The sequence below is a fragment of the Phyllobates terribilis genome, unplaced genomic scaffold, assembly GCF_046119375.1.
Source record: "Phyllobates terribilis strain yellow unplaced genomic scaffold, ASM4611937v1 Scaffold_4__5_contigs__length_816908805, whole genome shotgun sequence".
NCBI lineage: Eukaryota > Metazoa > Chordata > Amphibia > Anura > Dendrobatidae > Phyllobates > Phyllobates terribilis.
The window spans coordinates 705,047,197-705,072,325 of NW_027362764.1; the positions used below are offsets into that span (position 1 = coordinate 705,047,197).

Consider the following 25,129-nt stretch of genomic DNA (forward strand, 5'->3'; position numbering starts at 1 on the left):
GGCGCTCGGAAGTGCTGTCTGCACAGTCAACACTTGCTGCCGTGTTATTGGGGTTCAGTAACGTCAGCTGTTCCCCTGCTGTGCGGACGGCAATTTCTCCTGCTCTGTCCACATTCTCACTACTACAGATTTTAAAGTTGCTCGAATTACACCTCTGGCTCCTCTGTTTTCATTCTTATCCCTGGGCTCCAGCACCGCCAGTTGGCGCTCGGAAGTGCTGTCTGCACAGTCAACACTTGCTACCATGTTATTGGGGTTCAGTAACGTCAGCTGTTCCCCTGCTGTGCGGACGGCAATTTCTCCTGCTCTGTCCACATTCTCACTACTACAGATTTTAAAGTTGCTCCAATTACACCTCTGGCTCCTCTGTTTTCATTCTTATCCCTGGGCTCCAGCACCGCCAGTTGGCGCTCGGAAGTGCCGTCTGCACAGTCAACACTTGCTGCCGTGTTATTGGGGTTCAGTAACGTCAGCTGTTCTCCTGCTGTGCGGACGGCAATTTCTCCTGATTTGTCCACATCCACTGTACTACACATTTTAAAGTTGCTCCAATTACTCCTCTGGCTCCTCTGTTTTCATTCTTATCCCTGGGCTCCAGCACCGCCAGTTGGCGCTCGGAAGTGCCGTCTGCACAGTCAACACTTGCTGCCGTGTTATTGGGGTTCAGTAACGTCAGCTGTTCTCCTGCTGTGCGGACGGCAATTTCTCCTGATTTGTCCACATCCACTGTACTACACATTTTAAAGTTGCTCCAATTACTCCTCTGGCTCCTCTGTTTTCATTCTTATCCCTGGGCTCCAGCACCGCCAGTTGGCGCTCGGAAGTGCTGTCTGCACAGTCAACACTTGCTACCATGTTATTGGGGTTCAGTAACGTCAGCTGTTCCCCTGCTGTGCGGACGGCAATTTCTCCTGCTCTGTCCACATTCTCACTACTACAGATTTTAAAGTTGCTCCAATTACACCTCTGGCTCCTCTGTTTTCAGTATTATCCCTGAGCTCCAACACCGCCAGTTGGCGCACGGAAGTGCCGTCTGCACAGTCAACACTTGCTGCCGTGTTATTGGGGTTCAGTAACGTCAGCTGTTCTCCTGCTGTGCGGACGGCAATTTCTCCTGCTTTGTCCAAATCCACTGTACTACACATTTTAAAGTTGCTCGAATTACACCTCTGGCTCCTCTGTTTTCATTCTTATCCCTGGGCTCCAGCACCGCCAGTTGGCGCTCGGAAGTGCCGTCTGCACAGTCAACACTTGCTGCCGTGTTATTGGGGTTCAGTAACGTCAGCTGTTCTCCTGCTGTGCGGACGGCAATTTCTCCTGCTTTGTCCACATCCACTGTACTACACATTTTAAAGTTGCTCGAATTACACCTCTGGCTCCTCTGTTTTCATTCTTATCCCTGGGCTCCAGCACCGCCAGTTGGCGCTCGGAAGTGCCGTCTGCACAGTCAACACTTGCTACCATGTTATTGGGGTTCAGTAACGTCAGCTGTTCCCCTGCTGTGTTCACGGCAATTTCTCCTGCTCTGTCCATATTCACTGTGCTACTTATTTAAAACTTGCTCCAATTACACCTCTGGCTCCTCCGTTTTTAGTATTTACCCTGGGCTCCAACACCGCCAGTTGGCGCTCGGAAGTGCTGTCTGCACAGTCAACACTTGCTGCCGTGTTATTGGGGTTCAGTAACGTCAGCTGTTCCCCTGCTGTGCGGACGGCAATTTCTCCTGCTCTGTCCACATTCTCACTACTACAGATTTTAAAGTTGCTCGAATTACACCTCTGGCTCCTCTGTTTTCATTCTTATCCCTGGGCTCCAGCACCGCCAGTTGGCGCTCGGAAGTGCTGTCTGCACAGTCAACACTTGCTACCATGTTATTGGGGTTCAGTAACGTCAGCTGTTCCCCTGCTGTGCGGACGGCAATTTCTCCTGCTCTGTCCACATTCTCACTACTACAGATTTTAAAGTTGCTCCAATTACACCTCTGGCTCCTCTGTTTTCATTCTTATCCCTGGGCTCCAGCACCGCCAGTTGGCGCTCGGAAGTGCCGTCTGCACAGTCAACACTTGCTGCGGTGTTATTGGGGTTCGGTAACGTCAGCTGTTCCCCTGCTGTGTTCACGGCAATTTCTCCTGCTCTGTCCATATTCACTGTGCTACTTATTTAAAACTTGCTCCAATTACACCTCTGGCTCCTCCGTTTTTAGTATTTACCCTGGGCTCCAATACCGCTAGTTGCTGCTCAGAAGTGCCGTCTGCACAGTCAACGCTTGCTCCAGTGTTATTGGGATTCAGTAACGTCAGCTGATCCCCAGCTGTGTGTCCGGCAAATTCTCCTGCTTTGTCCACATCCACTGTAGTACGGATTTAAAACCTCCTCCAAATACACCTCTGGCTCTTCTGTTTTTAGTATTTACCCTGGGCTCCAGCACCGCCAGCTGGTTCTCGGCAGTTCCATTGGCTCTTGTACCTTCTGCTACCCATCCGGGTTCCAGTACCGTCAGCTGGTTCTCGGCAGTGTCTTTGGCACGGGTACTCCCTCCTGCCCAGCCTGGTTCCAGCACGCCAGCTGTTTCCGGGTAGTGTCAACGTCACTTTGCCTCCAATGCGTTGTCCTGTCGTGTTGCGGTCGGGTTAGCCGACTCTATGGTGCCTGCAGTTTAGGTGACTCCTATGTGGGCTGCGGGATCTGGCAATGAAGGCTGGTTCCATAGTGCCAATAGGACAAGCACCCTCTGTAGGACTGTGGGTTTTGGTAACTGCGGCCGGCTCGCGGCCTTGAACTTTTTTTTTACATGGGTACCTTCTGCTACCCATCCGGGTTCCAGTACCGTCAGCTGGTTCTCGGCAGTGCCTTTGGATTAGGTGCCTCCTTCTCGGTATCCAAGTTCCACCAACGTCTGCTGGTCCTTGGTAGTGCTTTCTGGCACAGGTACCTCCTGCTTAGTAACCGAGTTCCAGTAACATCAGCTGGTCCTCGGTAGTTCCATTGGCTCTTGTACCTTCTGCTACCCATCCGGGTTCCAGTACCGTCAGCTGGTCCTCGGTAGTTCCATTTGCTCTTGTATCTTCTGCTACCCATCCGGGTTCCAGTACCGTCAGCTGGTCCTCGGTAGTTCCTCAGCTTTCTTGTACCTTCTGCTACATTTCCAAGTTCAAGCTTTTTGAAATGGTTCTTGGTAATCACTCTGGATCTCCCTGACGAGGACCCTGAAGACGAGGACCCTGAAGACCAACCCTAAGAAGACGAGGACCCCGAAGACAATGACCCTGAAGACGAGGACCCTGAAGACCACCCCGAAGAAGACGAGGACCCTGAAGACCACCCCGAAGAAGACGAGGACCCTGAAGACCACCCCGAAGAAGACGAGGACCCCGAAGACGAGGACCCAGAAGACCAACCCGAAGAAGACGAGGACCCCGAAGACGAGGACCCCCGAAGACGACGACCCTGAAGACCACCCCGAAGAAGACCAAGAAGATGACCCTGAAGAAGTTGACCAAGAAGACAAAGAAGAGAAGACAAGCACCAAGATACAGAAAACCAAGAAGCAGAAATACAAGAAGCTGCAGAACAAAAAGCGGAAGAACATTAAGCATAAGACTAAAAATCAGAGCAAAAGATAATATCTAAATTATAAGCAGAAGATGACTAAGCAGTGTATGGGGGTGAGTCCGTTCCTCCTCGTGGTGCCCCTGGAAAAGACCTGCTGCTGCAGGCCAAACTGAACGCGGACAAATCCTGTTGTAAATCTTTTGTGACGGGCAGAACGAAAGGTGTAATGTCCAACCTTTTATAGATAACAACTACAGGAATGCCTGTCACAAATAAGAATATGATGAAGAATACGAAGAAGATGAAGAAGTAGAATATGAAGAATGTAAAAAAAAGAATAATACGAAGAAGGTGAAGAAGAAGAAGGTGAAGAAGAAGTGGATGAAAAAGATGCTGAGGATGATGAAGGAGAAAGTGTGGGAGAAGTAAAAAAGAAGGTGAAGAGCATGGAAGTAGTGAAACATAAATATCTGACAAAATATAAAAATACTTAACATAGTTAATATTTCCGTAACTCAGAACATAATAAAAAAATATTAATTCCTGCTATTCCATTTGACTGGGCTAAACCTCTATGCCTTTATTGTCTCCCCCACCTCCCCCAATACATTCTACATTATTCTTAGTTGTTTTCCTTCATGTAGAAATAACCTACAAGGAAAGAAAGGGTTTATTTTAATTCCGATATTTATGTCCCATTGACTTGCATTGGTTTCCGGTATCGGAATCGGCGATATCCGATACTTTTTCGGTATCGGTCCGATCCAATCCGATCCGATATTTCCCGATATCGGAAGGTATCGCTCAACACTAGTTAGGAGCATTCGGGGTGAGCCGCTGTCGAGTGAGTGCGCCACTGCATTATCTTAGGGTGCCAACCTGGGTGGTCAGGTAGGGATAGACCAGGGTCAGAGTAGGGCTTTTACCAGTCTGAACTGAGATCCGTCAGGTTCAGGTACATTACCCCCTGTTTTGTACACTACCTGTCTGCATGTGCTTGTGCAGTCATTATACTATACAATATACTGTAATACTACAGCATCGCAGTGTAATGTGAAATTAATAATCTGCTAAGGAACCCATTTATGCTATTTATGTTTGAGGAGGAGATGGGGAATTTCAACTTTTAATATATATTAATTCATACATATTCATTTTTATATATTTTTTTTTACATTTTCTTTTGTTTTTATATTTTTAATTGTGTATTGAATAGGCCTGATTGCATACTCAATACTTAACATGCTTATCGGTGTTGTCCGATCTGATGGGTGTCACTGGTCAGTGCTCGGCGCCTCCTCATTCCCCAAAATTGCCATCCTCCTGCCTTGATTGATGTGGCTGCTATCTCCTACGTTATCCACAGTCTGTTCAACTCACACACCTGCACAGTAGAAAACAGGAGCTGCGCTGATGCGACAGGCTATGTGGATGACGTAGAAGATGTCAGCCAGGAGGGCTGGTAATTGCAGAGAGACAGGAGGCAGCAAGCACCGACCAACGACATCCATCGGACTGGACCAATTAGCATATGGCGCAGAAGGATTATAAAAGGTATTTTCTTAAATATGTGTAGGAGTTGGGCACATATAAGCGGGTTGCTGGAGTGCTGTTCAAAATGACTTGATAGTGATGGATTAAGGTTATTCAGGGAAAACCTGGTAACAGGTTCCCTTTAAAGAGTTAATGAAACCCCTGTCGTGGGCTCACTATAGCTTTTATGGTAAATAAGGCCCCCAATTTATCACCCCTCTATTAGTAGAAGCCATGTGTGTTACTGTATGCCAGGGAACTATGAGTGTTCAATGAAAGTCAGAATTTACACCTAGGACTCCCCCTGATTAGCTGGTGCCAGGTGTGCTACAATGTGAGATGAATGTGTATATATAGGCCCGCTCCAGTAAGATGAGGTTAATGTTTATATATAGGCCTCCTCCAGTAACTCAAGTATACAGATGTATTCATCTGCTTCAGCTGACCTCTGCTTCCCGAAACACATATGGTCCAAGATCCCGACGTCGCTCTATAATTTTTTCTGCTTGCTCTGGAGGAATGTCTATCTGCAGAGCTGGAGGGATGGAGGAGTTGATGAAACAGTTGATGATAGCTGTGATCTTGTTCTGAATTGTAGACTCATCACAGTGCGAGTGGCACAATTCCTGAAGGACACGTAACAGAAAAAAATTGTGTTAGGAAGAGATGAGCAATTCGTAGTAGCCGGACTTCACCTCTGCGCTGGGAATCTTTGGCACCTCTTGCACTTACAAGGTCCTGCAACATCATGATGTTGCGGTGTGACATACGTCATGTGAGGGCTAGTGATGCCGGGCCAAGGAGTCAAGGATGCCTTGCACTGAAGTGAAAACTGGGTGCCTCGGAGGACCAGACACTGGACCAGGGGAGCATGAATCTAATTGTAATCTCTAATATTAAATGGATTCCATGAGACTGAAAACAGTTGTAGCTAAACTCATACGGTAGATATAATGATAATTATTCATAGATACCACGGTATTTATTAACACTCCAAATATACGGATATACCAATCTTTAAATGAACATACAGCAGCCCACAGACACATTTGAATCACTGAGTGCTCATATGTAATCTGAATAGCAATGCCACCCCAATATGAAGTAAATGAGCGGACGTGATCTACTGTATAAACATACAAATGTTGCACCATCGATGTAGCGCAATGTGCCCTGCTTGGTTTAGGTTTTCTAAACCTGCATTACCATTCTCACATGGCAGCATTTTGTTCAGTATTTGCATTTTAGACCCACTCATGATTTTGACTTACAAATATTGCTGCAATGCACTGACTAATACTGCCTTGTGAAAGTGGCCTACAAGAAGATTGAGAACAAAAAGTTGTATCTACGCTTTTCATCACTTGAGACAAAAATTTTAGCTTGCAGCCTTAGATCTAAATACTCTGGCTAAGGCAAAGTGGCTTGTCGGTGCTTCCCTTGGCTCCCTGCACCCAGAGCACATGCCCCACCAATCCATCTTTAACAGTGCTCCTGTGTTATGTCTATGACAATGAAACAATTGGTTCCATCTCACCTTATACTTCTGCACCTCTTGCCAGAAGAGGAGTCCATTTTCTAGAAAATCTCCCTTTAAAGATATAAAGCGCTGAAATTGGCTGGCCGTCACAGAGTTCAGTAATGCTTTGCGGAAAGCTATGATTTCTTTGGAGGAAGTAATCCACTTGCTGTCCAATTGCTAAAGAGAAAAGTCCAAATTAGTAATCTCCTAGGCATAGCTGTCATAGATAGAAAACAATTAGTAATTTCCTATAAATAGCTGTCACAGATAGAAGAAAATGAGTAATCTCTTATACATAGCTGTCACAGATGAATAAAAAAAAATATCCCTTGATTCATTTTGCAGCTTACAAGTGCAATAACTAAAAATAAAAAATACAATATGACAAAATGTATAGATGAAATAAAGTAATATAAGTATATTTTTTTTCAAGATCATCAGACAGAAACTGATCTATTTTGGACATTTGATGAGGGGAAAAGAAAGAGGGATGCTGCTCAGAATGGTCAATGGTAAACTGAATGCCCGTTGGCTGCACACCATCAATAATGATACGGGAATAAACATCAAGCAATTGAAAGAAGCCATGGAAAACAGGAAGCATTGCGAGAAATGGCCTATAGAGTATCCAAGGGTCAGACAGAACTGGACGGATGGATTTAGAAGTCAAGTATATTTACCTTCCACACTCCCAATTTCTTCTTACTTGTTTGGAATAGGACATCTTCCACCACATCTTTCATCTCTGACTGGAGGAAAAACACATAAACCAAGTAAATATTTACAGTTTAACCTATTGAAGTGCCCCATACACACTAGACTAAAAGCGGCTGAGCCGGCCATTGTCGTTGGGTTCAGCTGACAGTTTGATGTGTATTCGGGTCTCGGACTTCCTTCCAAAAGAAAATTGTCGGAGAAAAGCATCTGGCATGTCTGATTTTGAACAGCCGATCGTCTGGTTCTATAAGAGATAAGCCATCACCAGAAATGTTTGGCTGGGACTCTCTCATAGGGAACACAGGACAGCTCGGAAGAGTGAGCGTTCCTGTGTAAGGGAGAGTCTGGGGACGTAATTGCCATCCGATCGATCAGCTGAACCATCGTTGGTACAACAGCTCTCTAAAGTGTATGTATTCGACTAAATACAATTTATTGTTCATAGTCATTTCCGGCTACTGAAATTTTTGCTAAGAAGTCCAGAGAAATTCTCATCTCTAATCTCACATACTCCAGCTCATCATTTCACTTGTAGCTCGGTATCCTAGAATCAACTACTGATGACTTTCAACTTATCTAGCTACTGGCAAACACAGTTCAAAAAAGTGTTTTTGTTTTAAAAACGTTATTATTTACTAGTTGGTCATCTTCTTCTTTGCTCACACTGTCCAGTTATCATTAAGATCAGACAAAAACTAAGTAGTCATGACTGTAATTGTACTTTGAAATGAGTAAAATAGATGTGGATGAACATGTTTGTATGATATTAGTCCCCCTTTCTATAGGCTGGAATTCAGGTTTGCATTAAAGGGATTGGCCTCAACTTTCTGAATGGGTAAAACTGCAAAGTGCTTGTGAAAACAGATAACTTTGCAACTTAGCTCTTATTGAAAATCTGCAACGTTCTCAAGACACAGAGGTATCTTTAATTTTATAGTTTACTGCTCGCTGCCTAAGTCACCGGCAATAGCTACAGTGGTCTCTTAGAGCTTGCAAGTAATGCACACTTGTCTATGCTATGGAGCATTCAAGCGCTGCTCTGAAGCTGACTGGATCGCTGGAGTACCACTGCACTCCTCTGATGCTACATGGGAGAGCGCACATTTCGAGCCAACAGCTGAGCTATGCCATTGGTCCAAACTGCCTGTCATCAGGGGTGCACGACTGAAGATCAAAGTTCAGAATGACTTCTGAGAGGCAGATTTTGGTAGAATGCAGGTTTAGGATGAATGGAACGTGATGTCCTGTAGGCTATTATACCTTTCAAGGCTTGAAGCAAAGAACTATAAGGTTGCAAGGGAGGATGAATATGTATTAATGGGTCAATATTAGAGATGAGTGAACCTGAACTTAAAAGTTAGTGTCCGGTGCTGAACACCGAACACGGACTTCTCCCGGAAGTCTATTGCAATGTTCGGAGTTCCGGGGGAAGTCCGTGAGACAGAATTTTCCAGCTCAAAAGTTTGGGTTCCCATTGTTTTTAATGGGGTTCGGGTTCTGGTTCAAGTTTGGGTACAGTTCTGGTACTCGAACCAAACTTTGGAATAAAGTTCGGGTCGGGTACCAGAACCCGAACTTCCACGGGTCCGCTCATCCCTGGTCAACGTGTGTCAATAGAGTGTGTTTCTCATTTCTTGTTTATCTCTCATATTTGTCTTCTTTCCTTTTTTATGTGGTTTTGCTTTAAAATCTTTAGTCTTCTCTATATCTAAGCATCAGTACGAGTAGAAAAAACCCACTGTGCCACATTTCCTAATTCATCTTAAAAAGTTGACTGATAATAATTTCATGTCTCAATAACCTAAAGAATAAGATGCAGATCCTACTTTATGTTTCCGGCGTTCTCTAAATTCTTCAGTTGCTAGAAACAAGGGAAGCCATTTCTTCTCGATCCTCATACGCACATATTTCTGTATCTCGGTAATGACGATTAATGGCAGACGATCATGTAGAAGCTTTCCCCAGCCTCCTGCCAGCATCATGACCTGTGCAATAAATCAATTTGTTGGTGCCCTGAACAAGATTTATACAAATTTTACTCATGTTACCAGCTACGCGTAAAAACAATGGACTTTTTTTTTTTACATAGGGTATGTTAGGTGTTAGTGAAAGTATTCCTAGAAATGTTTAGGGGTTATTAACTGGTCATCTAGGGAATACTTGTGATGTCTAAGGGCAGTTGTGAATTAATACCCAATGTCCTGTAAGTCAGGGGTTGGTTAGAGGTCAGGACTAGTGATGAGCGAGCATGCTCGCAACTGCTTGGTACTCGCCCTTAGCATCTCAGTGTTCGAGATGCTCGGTGCTCGGTGAGTACTTCCTGAATGTTCGGGCAGGAGCTTGACTCCCTGCACCGCATGTTTGGTTCTGTTTAGACAGTGAAATAACATGCGGGGATTGCCTGCCAGATACTGTAATGCTGCAGCCATGTTGGTTGTGCCATTACAGTGACTGGCTGGCAGCATAGCGTCATCGGGTCTATATAAAACCCGGTTGACTCTATGCTTGTCACAGTCTACCCTTCAGACAGGCAGAGTAGGAGAGATGCAGCTGAATGAGGGAGAGAATTGGCGGTTGATTGAGTCAGGTATTCCACAGCAATATACATCTAAACTAACAGTCCTTCTAAGAACTAATTCAGATGCATATCAATCCTGGTGATAGCAGGACTTAGGCAGGTATAGTTTGTGGAGAGTGTATAGAACAGAATAGGGTCCATTGCACATTCTGTTTGCTGCTGTTACAGATATCCATAGCCCTAGATATTTAGGGCTAGTACTCTTTTTGTTCTTAATCCTGATTATTTTGTTAAAAACCAATATAATACACCATTTTTACTGCTACATTTGCTTGTTAGCAGCATACTGCCAGATTTGTTTGATTTTAATATCATTGCTGCACTGTGGAAGCAGAGAAACTTGTCCATCTCAGGTGATCCTATATTACTGCGGTAATAATCCTGACATTTTTGGGAACGTGAAAAATATTATACTCCATTTAAAGTCTGCCAGTTGTGTGTTGTTCAAACCTATTCACACTTGGTTGCTGACCAATACCATATTATTAGGCCACTGCCTAAAACCGTGGTCATCAGACGTGATCCTATATTACTGCGGTAATAATACAGACATTTTTGGGAACGTGACAAATATTATACTCCATTTAAAATGGGAAAGGAGTGTGGCAAGGGACGGGGAAGTGGATGTGATGGTGCATGCAGAGGCTGAGGTTGTGGCTGCGGAGGGAGCACAACAAGCACCCGCATCATGTCGTCCTACCTTCCTGTCCCACTTTGTAGGGGGCCATGGAACACCCCTATTGAAGCCAGAGCAGTGTGAAATGGTTGTTGGTTGGATAGCAGATAATGCTTCCAGTCAGTTTGCCACCACCACCCTGTCTTCCACAGGGTCCACTCTCAGTAGCCATGACTCTGGACCACATATTCCTCACCCTGATCTTCCTTCCTCCCACCGTGCCGAGTGGCCGGAGACAAGTGATCCCACACTTGGACACTCCGAAGTGCTGTTCACTTTTCCATTTATAGATTCGGGCCTCTCACCCGGCCTGCTTGAAGCAGGGCATGAGGAGATCGCACGTAGCGATGCCCAAATATTTGAGCAGCCACAGTTACATGAAGGCAACGGTGGGAAAGTGCAATTAATGTCGCAAGAGGTGGATGATGATGATGAGACACAAGTGCCAGCAAGTCAGGAGGAGACTCATGGTGTGTACGTGGAAGACGAGGTGGTGGACGATGAAGTCACTGACCCAACCTGGCAAGGTGACATGCATAGCGAGGACATCAGCACAGAGAGGGAGGGAGGCATAGCACCACAACAGGCCGGAACAAGCAGTGGGGTGGCCACAGACACAAGGCAGGCAACTGTTCCCCAGAACACCAACACGAGGGAAGTTGCCAGTCCAACTGTTAGGTCTTCCCAAGTCTGGCCTTTTTTAAAGACTGTCAAGTTAACCCCAAAAAGGCCATTTGCAACATCTGCCATGCCAGCATCAGCCGGGGCAGCAAAACTACCAGCCTGACCGCCACCAGCATGCTCAGGGACATGACAGCAAAGCACCCGACTAGTTGGGCCGAACACCAGGGTCCAGAAACAGTGTCTGCAGGTGCCACCACAGCCTATTCCACTGTTGTGCGTGCACGCCAATCCCCTGTCCATGGCACAGGCGAAGATGCCTCCCGCCCTGCGCCTGTCGTTGCACACTTGCAACCACCACCAACAGCAACCACGTCCATGTCCTTGTCCCAGTGCAGCGTTCAGTTGTCCCTACCCCAGTACTTTGAACGCAAGCGCAAATACGAAGCCAGCGCCCCACAGGCCACAATACTAAATTGCCACATTTCTCAAATGCTTACACTTGAAATGTTGCCTTTTAGGCTTGTGAAGATGGAATATTTCCACAACCTCATGTCGGCAGCTGTCCCTCGGTACTCTGTTCCCAGCCAACACTATTTCTCCTGGTGTGCTGTCCCCACCTTACACGTGTTCCACAACATTACCCATGCCCTCACCAATGCAGTTACTGGGAAGGTCCACCTAACCATGGACACGTGGACAAGTGCTTGTGGCCAGGGATGGTACATCTCACTGACGGCACACTGGGTTAATATTGTGGAAGCTGGGAGCCAGTCGGACCCTGGGACGGAACACGTCCTCCCGACACCGAGTATTGCGGGCCCTGGGTCAATCAGGGTTGCCCCCATATTCTACAGCTCCAGCACCTCGTCCTCCTCTTCAGCCTCCTTCTTCGAAATGACCACATCAGTCGGAAGCTGGAAGCACTGCAGCACTGCCTCGGCTAAGCGGCAACAGGTTGTGCTGAAGCTAATGTGTTTAGGTGACACAAGGCTGCAGAGTTGTTGAAAGCTGTAACAGAGCAGGCAGATCTGTGGCTGTCACCGCTGAACCTATGGCCAGGCATGATCGTATGTGACAGTGGCTGGAACCTGGTGGCGGCTCTGAGGCTTGGCAACCTCGCACACATAACATGCCTGGCCCATGTGCTCAACCTAGTGGTTCAGCGGTTTCTCAAAACCTACCTGGATCTGCATGAGCAACTTGTGAAAGTATGCCGCTTGTGTGCCCATTTCAGAAAGTCCGCAACAACTTCTGCCTCCCTCGCTGTGCTTCAGCAGCGTTTGCCGCTTCCAGCTCTCAGACTGGTGTGCGATATTACTACGCGTTGGAACTCAACATTGCATAAGTTGGGAACGATTTGTACGCAGCAGAGGGCAGTTGTTGAGTACCAGCTTCAACACGCCCGTCGGTATTCAGGTCAGCCTTCGCACATAAGAGCTGATGAGTGGGCATGGATGTCTGACATCTGTGCAGTCCTCCAAAACTTTGAGGACTCCACCAAGATGGTGAGCGGTGATGGCGCCATAATTAGCATCACCATCCCGCTTCTCTGTCTCGCTGCTCACAATTAAAGAGGAGGCATTGCAGGCGGAGCACGATGAGATGGAGCAGGGAATTATGCAGGGTGATACTACACAGGCCAGCCTCATCTTATCTCAACACGGATTGGGTGATAATGAGGAGGAGGAACAGGAGCTGGTTTCCTGCACTACAGACGGTACTACCCACACAACAGTCATACCGTCTGTTCAGCGTTGATGGCCTGAGGAGGGGGAGAATGAGGAGGTAGACCAGGAGGAGAAGGAGAGCATGGACATTCGTCCTCTTGGTCAGGACAGGGAAGTCTAGGCTGTTGGCAGTCTGGCACACATGGCTGACTTTATGTTCCGCTGCCTTTCCCGTGACTCTTGCGTCGTATGCATTTTGGCCAACACTAATTACTGGTTGGTCACACTTGTAGACCCACGCTACAAGGAGAACTTTCTATCTCTCCTTCCCGTGGCGGAGAGGTCTAATAAAATGTTGCAGTACCAGGAGGTCCTTTTTAAAGCATTATTAAAAAAATTCCCATCTGAAAACGCTGGCGACAGAGGTCAGTTTGTTGGACAACCAAGGAATACAGGCGAGGTAGACAAAAATACGATGCAGCAGAGGCAGGGGAACAATGTCAAAGGTCTGGGACAGTTTTCTCAGACTCTCCCAGTGCCCAGGCCCTGATGCGCGGAGTGCTCTGACAAGGAGGGAAACGTTTTGGAAGATGCTGAAGGAGTACCTTGCCAACCGTACCAAGGTCCTCCGTGATTCCTATGTGCCTTATAACTATTGGGTATCCAAGCTGGACACGTGGCATGAATTTTCTCTCTATGCCTTGGAGGTCTTGACCTGCCCTGTCACTAGTGTTTTGTCAGAGAGGGTTTTTAGTGCCACTGGGGGTATTATAACTAATAGGCGCATCCGCCTGTCAACTGTAAATGCTGACAGGCTGACTCTTATAAAAATGAACAAAGGCTGGATTGGGCCAAACTTCTCAACACCACCGGATGATAGCAGCGGAACATAAAGTCAAATCCAGTGTTTTTTTTGGGGGGGGTCTATTCCCATGCACCTCTTCACAACCAGACATGGGTATACGCTTCCTGATTTTGTCTATTTTATGTCACCCTCTTCCTTCTCCTTCTCCTCATACTCCACCACCATATCAACAGGGTGACCATCATGCAACACCCACATACTTTTTTAAGGGTGTTTATGATGCCCGTAGGAAATATTTTTAGAGGCCTACTCCTAACATTCTGTATATTATACAGTATATTCATGTATACCCCCCAGGGGTAAATATTTTTCAGCCCATGCACTTAGTGAATGTATTTTTCACCATTGAAAGCAATTCAAAAGTGCAAAAATGCATCAAAAACGCTACGTGTGAACATAGCCCAAGGTGTGGAGGAGCATTTTTGTTTTTGATTATTTATTTTGCCTTATATACAAGTCATTACACTGGAAAGAATGCTCCTTAACATTTTTTCCAGGAAAATCCATTTTGGCTTTGTTTATGTATGTTTTATTGTGAGTCCGTAAAAGTGGCGTAATACTCTGACATTGTTCACAGCAGTGACCTGGGAGTCAGAGATGCTTCCAGAGGTCTACCCCATACTGTTCCCATGTCATTTGAGCTCTGTTTCCATCGATTTGACCAATTTTTAGGCCCCCTCCAGACCTCCCAGGGGGTGGGGGAGATGCAGGGAAAAAATGCTCGAATTTCCCATTGACTTATATAGGGCTCGTTACTTGGGTCGAGCACCCGAGCATTACGATTTGCTCGACCAGAGCAACGAGCACCCGAGCAGTTTAGTGCTCGCTCATCACTAGTCAGGACCTAATTTTCTTAGTGGTTTAGGATGGTTATGGGGTTAACAGCTCTAGCAGAGGCTGTCGCAAGCATCAAAGGGCTCAGGTGAAAATTTACACACTTGGTCAAAATTGTTGGTACCCCTCGTTTAATGAAAGAAAAACCCACAATGGTCACAGAAATAACTTGAATCTGACAAAAGTAATAATAAATAAAAATCTATGAAAATTAACAAATGAAAGTCAGTCATTGCTTTTCAACCCCGCTTCCACAGAATTTAAAAAAAAATTAAACTCATGAAATAGGCCTGGATAGAAATGATGGTACCCCTGAAAATAATGTGACAAAAGGGACATGTTTAATCAAGTTGTGTCTACAATCTTGTAATCAGTCGGTGGGCCTGTATATAGGGGTACAGATACTCACTGGGCTGTTTGGTGACATGGTGTGTACCAAACTCAACATGGAGCAGAGGAAGCAAAGGAAAGAGTTGTCTCAGGAGATTACAAAGAAAATTATAGACAAGCATGTTAAAGGTAAAGGTTATAAGACCATCTCCAAGCAGCTTGATGTTCCTATGACTACAGTTGCACATATTATTCAGATATTTAAGATCCATGGGACTGTAGCCAACCTTCCTGGACGTGCCCGCAGGAGGAAAATTGATGACAAATCAAAGAGATGGATAATACGAATGGTAACAAAAGAGCCCAGGCTAACTTCTAAAGAGATTAAAGGTGAACTTCAAGCTCAAGGAACATCAGTGTCAGATCGCACCATCCGTCGTTGATTGATCCAAAGTGGACTTCATGTGAGTTGACCAAGGAGAACACCATTGTTGAAAAAAAATCATAAAAAAGCCAGACTGGAATTTGCCAAACTACATGTTGACAAGCCACAAAGCTTCCGGGAGAATGTCCTATGGACAGATGAGACAAAAATGGAGGTTTTGGCAAGGCACATCAGCTCTATGTTCACAGATGGAAAAATAAAGCATATCAAGAAAAGAACACTGTCCCTACTGTGAAACATGGAGGAGGCTCTGTTATGTTCTGGGGCTGCTTTGCTGCATCTTGCACAGGGTGACTTGAATCTGTGCAGGGTACAATGAAATCTCAAGACTATCAAGGGATTCTAGAGAGAAATATGCTGCCCAGTGGCCGAAAGCTTGGTCTCAGTCGCAGGTCATGGGTCTTGCAACAGGATAATGACCCAAAACACACAACTTAAAACACCCAAGAATGGCTAAGAGGAAAACATTGGACTATTCTGAAGTGGCCTTCTATGAGCCCTGACCTAAATCCTATTGAGCATCTTTGGAAAGAGCTGAAACATGCCGTCTGGAAAAGGAAACCTTCAAACACGAGACAACTGGAGCAGTTTGCTCATGAGGAGTGGCCAAAATACCTGTCGAGAGGTGCAGAAGTCTCATTGACAGTTACAGGAATCGTTTGATTGCAGTGATTGCCTCAAAAGGTTGTTCAACAAAATATTAAGTTAAGAGTATCATAATTTCTGTCCAGACCTATTTCATGAGTTTAATTTTTTTTTTAAATTCTGTGGAAGCAGGGTTGAAAAGCAATGTGTGACTTTCATTTGTTCATTTTCATAGATTTTTAATTTATTATTACTTTTGTCAGATTCAAGTTATTTCTGTGACCATTGTGGGTTTTTCTTTCATTAAACAAGGGGTACCAACAATTTTTTGACCACGTGTGTATATATTTATTTAATTTGATGTGTCTCTCCAGCCATAGTCTTGTGCCGATCTGTCATTGGATGTGGAAAGACACAACGACGCATTGGGTGGTACAGCGGCAGAGACAATTGTACGATGTCAGTGGGTATCTTACATGGGTTCTATTCAAGTTAGTTGGATACTCGCTAGCTTACATACAGTTACCTCACCTGTTGTGTCTCTCCAAAAGTTTGTTTTAATTAATTTTATTATATAACTTTATAATAATTACATTTCTGATGTGTATATATAGTGAGGGGGGGGGGGTGCTAGGATCAAATCAATCTCCTATGAACATCTGTTACACGCATACCGCTAGGTTCAGATAGGGGAGATGGGTTTCAAGAATTCTTTGGAATCCTGGGGGAACCTTTACTCAGGGCAACCATAGGCTGCAGCTTCTCTCAGGCACACAATAGATTCAATTGCTGACCAGACTCATCTGACAAGAGTCTTTTTCAACAGTTTAACAGTGAAGTTTAATCTGAAGCACGGGCAGTGCAATTCAGGGATATTACAGCAAAAATCTTCATTACAGTACATTTTGAGTTTCTTGAGCAACCGGCTCCAGTAACAATACTGTAGTTTCTTCACAAGGCACAGTATTACAGTCTCTTCAGTAGCATAATTCAGCATAGATTAGATCTATTAGCAGCACACTTCTATGCATACACAACCACAGGCTTTTCCTTCACAAGGACACAATAGTACACAGCATTATTTATCCTGCATGGAGATGGAGGGGGGAGGGTTTGATGAGGGAGATAATCCCTGTGACATAATTCCTTCCAGTCCTTATCTTCCTGTCCGATGATACCCTGCACTGTTAGTTCAGGAAGGCTATCTGACCCTGATCTGTGTTGAGCTTCACCCTGGACTTGAATCCTGTTCTCTTTTCTGCACTTCCGTGAGATACAGATCACACACACCACTTCTCCCGTTGGATGCAGCCAGAATATAATAACAAGTTCCCCACAATCCCCCTGGGGCTCTGCTAAAACACTCCCTGTCTCTTGTGACTGTGTTAACCCCTCTAGTTGCTGGATGCTTCTGAAGTACAACACTTCCTGTCTCCTGTACTTGTGTTATTAGTAACAGTTGCTGGATGCTTTGGAAGCAACAGCACTACTTCTACATGTCACACATGCCCTTTAAGAATGTTTTGCATTCTTAGATTCTCGGTGCATATGGACTGCCGAACATCATCCCTGTTTCAGGATTGCTTTAACTCATACTTAATGACCAGTAGATCATCCTACTAATCTCCAAAATGGAAGACCACAATTGAAATATTTTGTTCCTTGGCAGTAGGAAAAGTAGCTCTGAAGCACAAACTGGTGCTCTAACAAATAAAACTGTGCATACTATGAAATTACACAAACAAATTATAATTAGTATCTGACAAGAAGAAAGACAGAATTACTTTTTTGCCCCATGTCTCACCTGCTCCTGCTGATCACTTGTAGCCGGACTATTAGGTCCAAAGAAATATTTTTTATTTAAGTATTTGTCCTTTATATCCTTAGAAGCTTCTAGCCGTTCCTCCTTATTTTTGTGCGAACCTCTTCTGAGATGTTCAAGGTCCAACCAGCATCTGAGATCCATGCTAAAAAAGTAACAAAGTATAGTGAACAAACTGACCATGAACCATATGAAAATGGCATAGAAAAAGCAGTAACAACTTATATGCGAGAAAGCGGAGAACAAAAACACTGCTACGTAGAAATGAAAAAACACACAAATATGTGATAATTGTGACCGAAGAAGAGAAGCTGTACAAACAAATTACAATTTTAGTTTAATAAAAGGACTAATGACCATTGCTCTATATTGTGGCCTACTTAATAAATACTAGATCAGATGTGATTTAATTTAATTTGCTAGGCCGATAGCTGTTGAGAAGAATAATTTTAATAAGTGAATATTCTACATACAATCACCTTTAAAGAGGACCTGTCACCTACTCAAAAAAATAGAGATAAATATCTTGTAAAAGTCCCTGAGCTCCCCTGATTCTGAAGCTCTTTTTCATTTTGCACTTCATCAGTCCATTGCAGAGATATTCATATTTCTTTCTTCTCTTGCGCAGTATGTGAAATCTCAGTTAGCAGTTCAACCGGGAATTTCGCTGGGAGCATTCGCTTTCTACTCCGAGGCACTGCCAATCACAGATCAGTAGAGTCTCGTTCTAAGGCCACGGCCCCACTATCAGTATTTGGTCAGTATTTGGTCAGTATTTTTTCTCAGGAGTGGGAGCCAAAACCAGGAGAGGGTGATGAATGCAGAATTGGTGACTTGTTTCTATTATTACCTTTTCTCTGATTGTTCCTCACCTGGTTTTGTCTCCCACTCCTGAGAAAAAATACTGACCAAAAACCGATAGTGGGGCCGTCACCTGATAGATCAGCTTCCGAGTTGTGATTGGCAGCAATTTGGAGGGAGGAATTAATGTGCACGCCGCCAGAGAAAACGTATTTCATCATGCTGACAGTGAAAGGGTCGGCTCAGCACGTTTGTCTTCTATGTGTTCTGCAACAAAAGAGGATGTAGGTGCTGACCGTTTCACTGCCAGCATCTGTACTCCAAATGAGTTAGTTCCGGTATCAGTGCAGCTAGAGGTAGGCAAAAAGACTGGGGAAAAACATTTTTGAAGCCACTTTCAAATAATTTGTTTTAAAGGAATGAAGACACATTTCCTAATAAGGCAATTTTGAAAAGTTTCATAACTTTCCATGCTGGACAACATTACTTAAAGTTACTTTTTAACTTATCCACAATAGAAAGTTTGATAACTTGACAAGTTAAAGTCCCAGATCCCTGCCATTGGCAGAATGTGTCTTAATTCTGCTATAATTATGAGATGTCTCACATGGCTATGACTGCAGCAGATTGTGCTTTGGTGTCAGATACATCAGTAAGACAGTTTGTCCTATTACTCCATGAGAAATGTTACATAGTAGCACCAAAGAGTGGAAAATGCAGATCAGATATCTTCCGCCAAATAAAGCAATCTAACATTGTAGCTGTTTTCAGCCCTCTCCTATGTCAGCTGCGTGGACGCTGCACAGAGTTAATGTAGCACATGGCTGCCAATTAATATCCTGGCACTGATTCTATTATGTGCCGGTGTCTGCTGGGGGCAGATGTTTTTATTCTGTATGACAATGATAAAATGGGTATTGGGGAATTAGCAGGCTCATTATTAATTCTTATTGAGCAATGTAATGGTAACTGAGTCCCATTACATGTTTCAGCAATTCTAATTTACTGGGCACTTTAGTATGACAAGCTTCATGTTATAAGACACATAAAAAATGTAATGATTTATGGGTCTCGGTAAACTGGCAAAACTGCAAAGAAAATAAACGTCCAAAAGAAATACATTCTTATATTGGAATAATGTTCATTGCTGGTCTCTTGTGAAGGTAGAAAGTAAGGTCAATAATACGTAAGTATATAATAATGTAGCACAGATAGGAGTACTCCATCATTAACTGCAATTCCATATATAGGTAGTGTTCTGTGGGTGCAGTTATATATATGGGACAGAAAAGGTTATTCCCATCTTCTTAGATGGGAACATTTGAAGAGTTCTTGTAAAAACTAGCAATTTTGCAATGTATTTTTATTAAAAATTGCCACTGTCTTCATGATTACCACTGCTTCAGTATTTTATTGCTTGCTGCTCGTTGTCCAGGGGATTGGCCAACACTGTCTAGGAGTGGTGGCCAAATATGTGCAGTGCTTACAAGCTCTATGATACTAAGCTTGTAAGCGCTGCTTTGATGCTGACAAGCCATGCTGGAGTGCACTGTTAGATACCATTGCCGGTCAGCATCAGCTTCCATTACTGAGAGGAGACTGCCTCATATAGCAGCATTAGAAGTGCATAATTCAGGCCAGCAATACTGGCCCAAACTGTCACTCAAGCAGGAGTGCCTGCCCTGTACCCAAAGCAATCAGGATATCGGTAGGCTGGGGAGCAGCGCACTTCTGCTTTAGAAGATAGGATAAATCCTTTAATGTTTGGAGGGCTATGTGAGGGTCCAGGGGCGGACATACCGCCGGTGCAGCTGCACTGGGGCCCGGAGGTGCAGGGGGGCCTATGCCGGGCAGCTAATACTGGGGGCAATCTGGTCTGCTTCTGGAAGCCCGAGACTCTGGGGGGGCCCATGACCAGATTGCCCTCTCATGTGCGGCAGACAGGGAGCGATCCCTGCAGCTCCACTGCAGACAGGATAAAATGGCAGCGGAGTGGAGCTACAGGGATCCGTCCTTTGCCTCCTGCCTGTTCAGCGCTTTCTCTCTGAGACAGGCACGCTCGGCTTGATGACGTCAGTACACCGCGCGCCTGTGTCAGTGAGAAAGTTACCAGGGACTAAGATGCTGCAGGGGAACGGGCTGAGAGGTAAGTGTGGTTTTTTAACCAATGCTCAGGGGAGAGCAATGATGGGGGTGGTGGGGGAGAGCAATGAGGGAGGTGGTGGGGGAGAGCAATGATGAGGGTGGTGGGGGAGAGCAATGATGAGGGTGGTGGGGGAGAGAAATGATGGGGGTGGTGGGGGAGAGCAATGATGGGGGTGGTGGGGGAGAGCAATGATGGGGGTGAGCAAGGATGGGGGTGGTGGGGGAGAGCAATGATGGGGGTGAGCAATGATGGGGGTGGTGGGGGTGAGCAATGATGGGGGTGGGGAGGGCAATGATGGAGGTGGTGGGGGAGAGCAATGATGGAGGTGGTGGGGGAGAGCAATAATGGAGGTGGTGGGGAAGAGCAATAATGGAGGTGGTGGGGAAGAGCAATGATGGGGGTGGTGGGGGAGATATATATGTGTGTCTGTCTGACTATATATACATCTGCAGCTTTGTCGCCATAAAAGGAGGGGGGCCCATACATATTTCTTGCACAGGGGCCCCAAGCTGTCAGTGTCTGCCCCTATGAGGGTCATTATACTGTATGCAAGCAATTATACACATATTCCTTCATACAGTATTATGGGCCCCAGACAGTCCTCCATACATATAGTTAAAATACTAGACAGGACTCTCCACAACTTTCCTTCTCTCTATTATTGCTTGGCAGCATTACATATAGTAAGAGCTCAATCACAAGACACTTTTATGCAGAGAACTATCTTAGGGTTAACATAGAGCATTTCACTAACTAGGCCAGCCCCCTTCTCTGTCACAGAAGGAGGCTGGCTTAGCTATTGAAATAAGCATTCAGCCAGCCTCCTTCACTCCTAGTCATTTGTCAATGCAGGAAATGCTGTCCCACTTTCATCTAAATGCATACTTCTTTTCCAAGCAAAATGTGAGAAAATTCCCAAGTACTGCATCTTAGCTCCCATTCACTTCAATAATAGCTGAACTGCAGTACCGTAGAATGACCACTAAACAGGGTAGCATGCTGTTTCCCAACTCTATACAATGTTTCCTTTTGGCCAATGTAGGACCTGTAAACAACTGATTGGTAGGGGTGCCTGGTGTCAGACCCACATTGATCAGATATTGCTGAAAGCATGTCATCAATATGTAAAACCTAGACAACCTCTTTAAATGGAATCGATCACTCAGTTTTTGCCACCTAATCTGAGAACAGCATAATGTAGAGATAGAGACCCTGATTCCAATAATGTATCACTTACAGGGCTGCTTGCTGTTGTTTTGATATAATCACTGTTTAATCACTAGAGGACTAGTAATCTTGCTGCCATGTAGTCCAACATATTACCGAGCTCTAAATATTCCCGCCCCCACCGATTGGCAGCTTTTTGTGTACACTGTGCATAGGCAGAAAGCTGTCAATTAATGGTGTGGACGGGTTATACAGAGCTCAGCATTGAGAGAACTGGTATCTGCAGCAGATTGAACAGTGATTTTATCAAAGCTGCAGCAAGCAACCCAGTAAGTGACATCTCTGGAATCAGGGTCTCTACTCTTACATCATGCTGCTCTCAGATGGAGTAGCACAAAACCTGTTAACAGATTCATTTGAATCAAGGCAATGGCAAAGCCAGGAATATTTATTGTGGCGAGAAAACAATTTGGTGCTTCAAATGTTTTTTTTTTCATGAAAGCATCTGCATTTACAACAATTACAGCCTTAGAGCAAAAAGTAGTAAAATTATTCTCAAATTATTCTCAGATCAGGGGCAGATCGGTCAGTCTCAGACTTTGTAGTTGTTCTCTTGTTGTAAATTCTAATATTTTACCTTGCAAAATGCTCATCCAGAAAGGAGAGGAAGTGCTGTAGCTCCATCCTGTTCCGGAGTAATGTGTCCAGGTTGTAATTTCTGAATTCTTCAGGAACCAGCTCCCACAGATTGGGCTCTTTAGGAACATCAGGAGGTGGAACAAACGTAGACTTGTGGACCTGATCCTGAAAAATCAAGTTAATTCCTTACCACTTCAGAAATAAAATATTAAACATTTTTCCAAAATTTACAGAATTAATTTTATTAACTCAGTCAAGAATGTATGCATATATAAAAGGATGGGGTTTTCTGATTGGAAGTTAATAAAGTGAACTGGATAAAATGCAGATTTCTGCTCTAGAGGACGCTGCCACAGAAAACAATGAACAAGTGATGATTTAAAGAGGACCTTTCACTGGATTTTTTTTATTTAAAGAAGCATTCCCATCAAAATTTTTATCCTCTTAATATATTGCAGTTATATTATATGGCACTGTGTACTTACAATTGCTCATTTTGTCTTTCTATCAGTCAATTCTTCTATTTTCCATTAGGTCTATGACATCACGGGATTGAAAACTGACGAGCTGAAATATTCTAAGCTCTATGTAGAAACAGGAGGTCAATTTTCCCTAAGTCATGAGTCACTGCAAAAGTCCCGGGCAAAGAACGAGGTAGTAACTGGGTCAGGAGTTGTAAAGGGAGATGATAAACGCAGGGACAAGAGAATTCTTGTTTCTACATAGCGTAGAAAAAAGAGAAGAATTATCTGAGTAGAAAGGCAAAATAAGCAATTGTAAGTACACGGTGCTATATAATATGATGACTGCAATATACACTGCTCAAAAAAATAAAGGGAACACTTAAACAACAGAATATAACTCCAAGTGAATCAAACTTCTGTGAACTCAAACTGTCCACTTAGGAAGCAACACTGATTGACAATCAATTTCACATGCTGTTGTGCAAATGGAATAGACAATAGATGGAAATTATTGGCAATAATCAAGACACCCTCAATAAAGGAGTGGTTCTGCAGGTGGGGACCACAGACCACATCTCAGTACCAATGTTTTCTGGCTGATGTTTTGGTCACTTTTGAATGTTGGTTGTGCTTTCACACTCGTGGTAGCATGAGAAGGACTCTACAACCCACAGAAGTTGCTCAGGTAGTGCAGCTCATCCAGGATGGCACATCAAAGCAAGCTGTGGCAAGAAGGTTTGCTGTGTCTGTCAGCGTAGTGTCCAAAGGCTGGAGGCGCTACCAGGAGACAGGCCGGTACACCAAGAGACGTGGAGGGGGCCGTAGGAGGGCAACAACCCAGCAGCAGGACCGCTACCTCTGCCTTTGTGCAAGGAGGAACAGGACGAGCACTGCAACACTGATTGACAACCAATTTCACATGCTGTTGTGCAAATAGAATAGACAATAGATGGAAATTATTGGCAATAATCAAGGCACCCTCAATAAAGGAGTGGTTCTGCAGGTGGGGACCACAGACCACATCTCAGTACCAATGCTTTCTGGCTGATGTTTTGGTCACTTTTGAATGTTGGTTGTGCTTTCACACTCGTGGTAGCATGAGAAGGACTCTACAACCCACAGAAGTTGCTCAGGTAGTGCAGCTCATCCAGGATGGCACATCAATGCCAGCTGTGGCAAGAAGGTTTGCTGTGTCTGTCAGCGTAGTGTCCAAAGGCTGGAGGCGCTACCAGGAGACAGGCCGGTACACCAGGAGACGTGGAGGGGGCCGTAGGAGGGCAACAATCCAGCAGCAGGACCGCTACCTCTGCCTCTGTGCAAGGAAGAACAGGACGAGCACTGCCAGAGCCCTGGAAAATGACCTCCAGCAGGCCACAAATGTGCATGTGTCTGCACAAACGGTTAGAAACCGACTCCATGAGGGTGGTATGAGGGCCTGACGACCACAGATGGGGGTTTTGCTCACAGCCCAACACCGTGCAGGACGCTTGGCATTTGCCACAGAACACCAGGATTGGCAAAGTCGCCACTGGCGCCCTGTGCTCTTCACAAATGAAAGCAGGTTCACACTGAGCACATGTGACAGACGTGACAGAGTCTGGAGACACCGTGGAGAGCGATCTGCTGCCTGCAACATCTTTCAGCATGACCATTTTGGCAGTGGGTCAGTAATGGTGTGGGGTGGCATTTCTTTGGAGGGCCGCACAGCCCTCCATGTGCTCGCCAGAGGTAGCCTGACTGCCATTAGGTACCGGGATGATATCCTCAGACCCCTTGTGAGACCATATGCTGGTGCGGTTGGCCCTGGGTTCCTCCTAATGCAGGACAATGCCAGACCTCATGTGGCTGGAGTATCTCAGCAGTTCCTGCAAGATGAAGGCATTGAAGCTATGGACTGGCCCGCCCGTTCCCCAGACCTGAATCCGATTGAGCACATCTGGGACATCATGTCTCGCTCTATCCACCAACGTCACATTGCACCACAGACTGTCCAGGAGTTGGCGGATGCTTTAGTCCAGGTCTGGGAGGAGATCCCACAGGAGACCATCCGCAACCTCATCAGGAGCATGCCCAGGCATTGTAGGGAGGTCATACAGGCACGTGGAGGCCACACACAATACTAAGCCTCATTTTGACTTGTTTTAAGGACATTACATCAAAGA

At 45.0% G+C, this 25,129-nt stretch overlaps 1 protein-coding gene across 3 annotated transcripts in view; it reads right to left on the reverse strand.

Annotated features, from left to right (window-relative positions):
• The window catches only part of RGS22 (regulator of G protein signaling 22), a 164,944-nt gene that overhangs the window by 26,837 nt on the left and 112,978 nt on the right, over positions 1-25,129 (reverse strand). For 2 of the 3 annotated variants that reach the window (XM_073679621.1, XM_073679619.1), the window contains 6 exons: positions 22,502-22,668; positions 17,733-17,895; positions 9,151-9,309; positions 7,288-7,356; positions 6,623-6,784; positions 5,532-5,711 (listed from right to left, as the gene is read on the reverse strand). In XM_073679621.1, coding sequence (XP_073535722.1) covers positions 5,532-5,711; positions 6,623-6,784; positions 7,288-7,356; positions 9,151-9,309; positions 17,733-17,895; positions 22,502-22,668 — 900 coding nt within the window. The remainder of the gene's footprint in view (positions 1-5,531; positions 5,712-6,622; positions 6,785-7,287; positions 7,357-9,150; positions 9,310-17,732; positions 17,896-22,501; positions 22,669-25,129) is intronic. The other variant, XM_073679620.1, reaches the window with a different exon arrangement.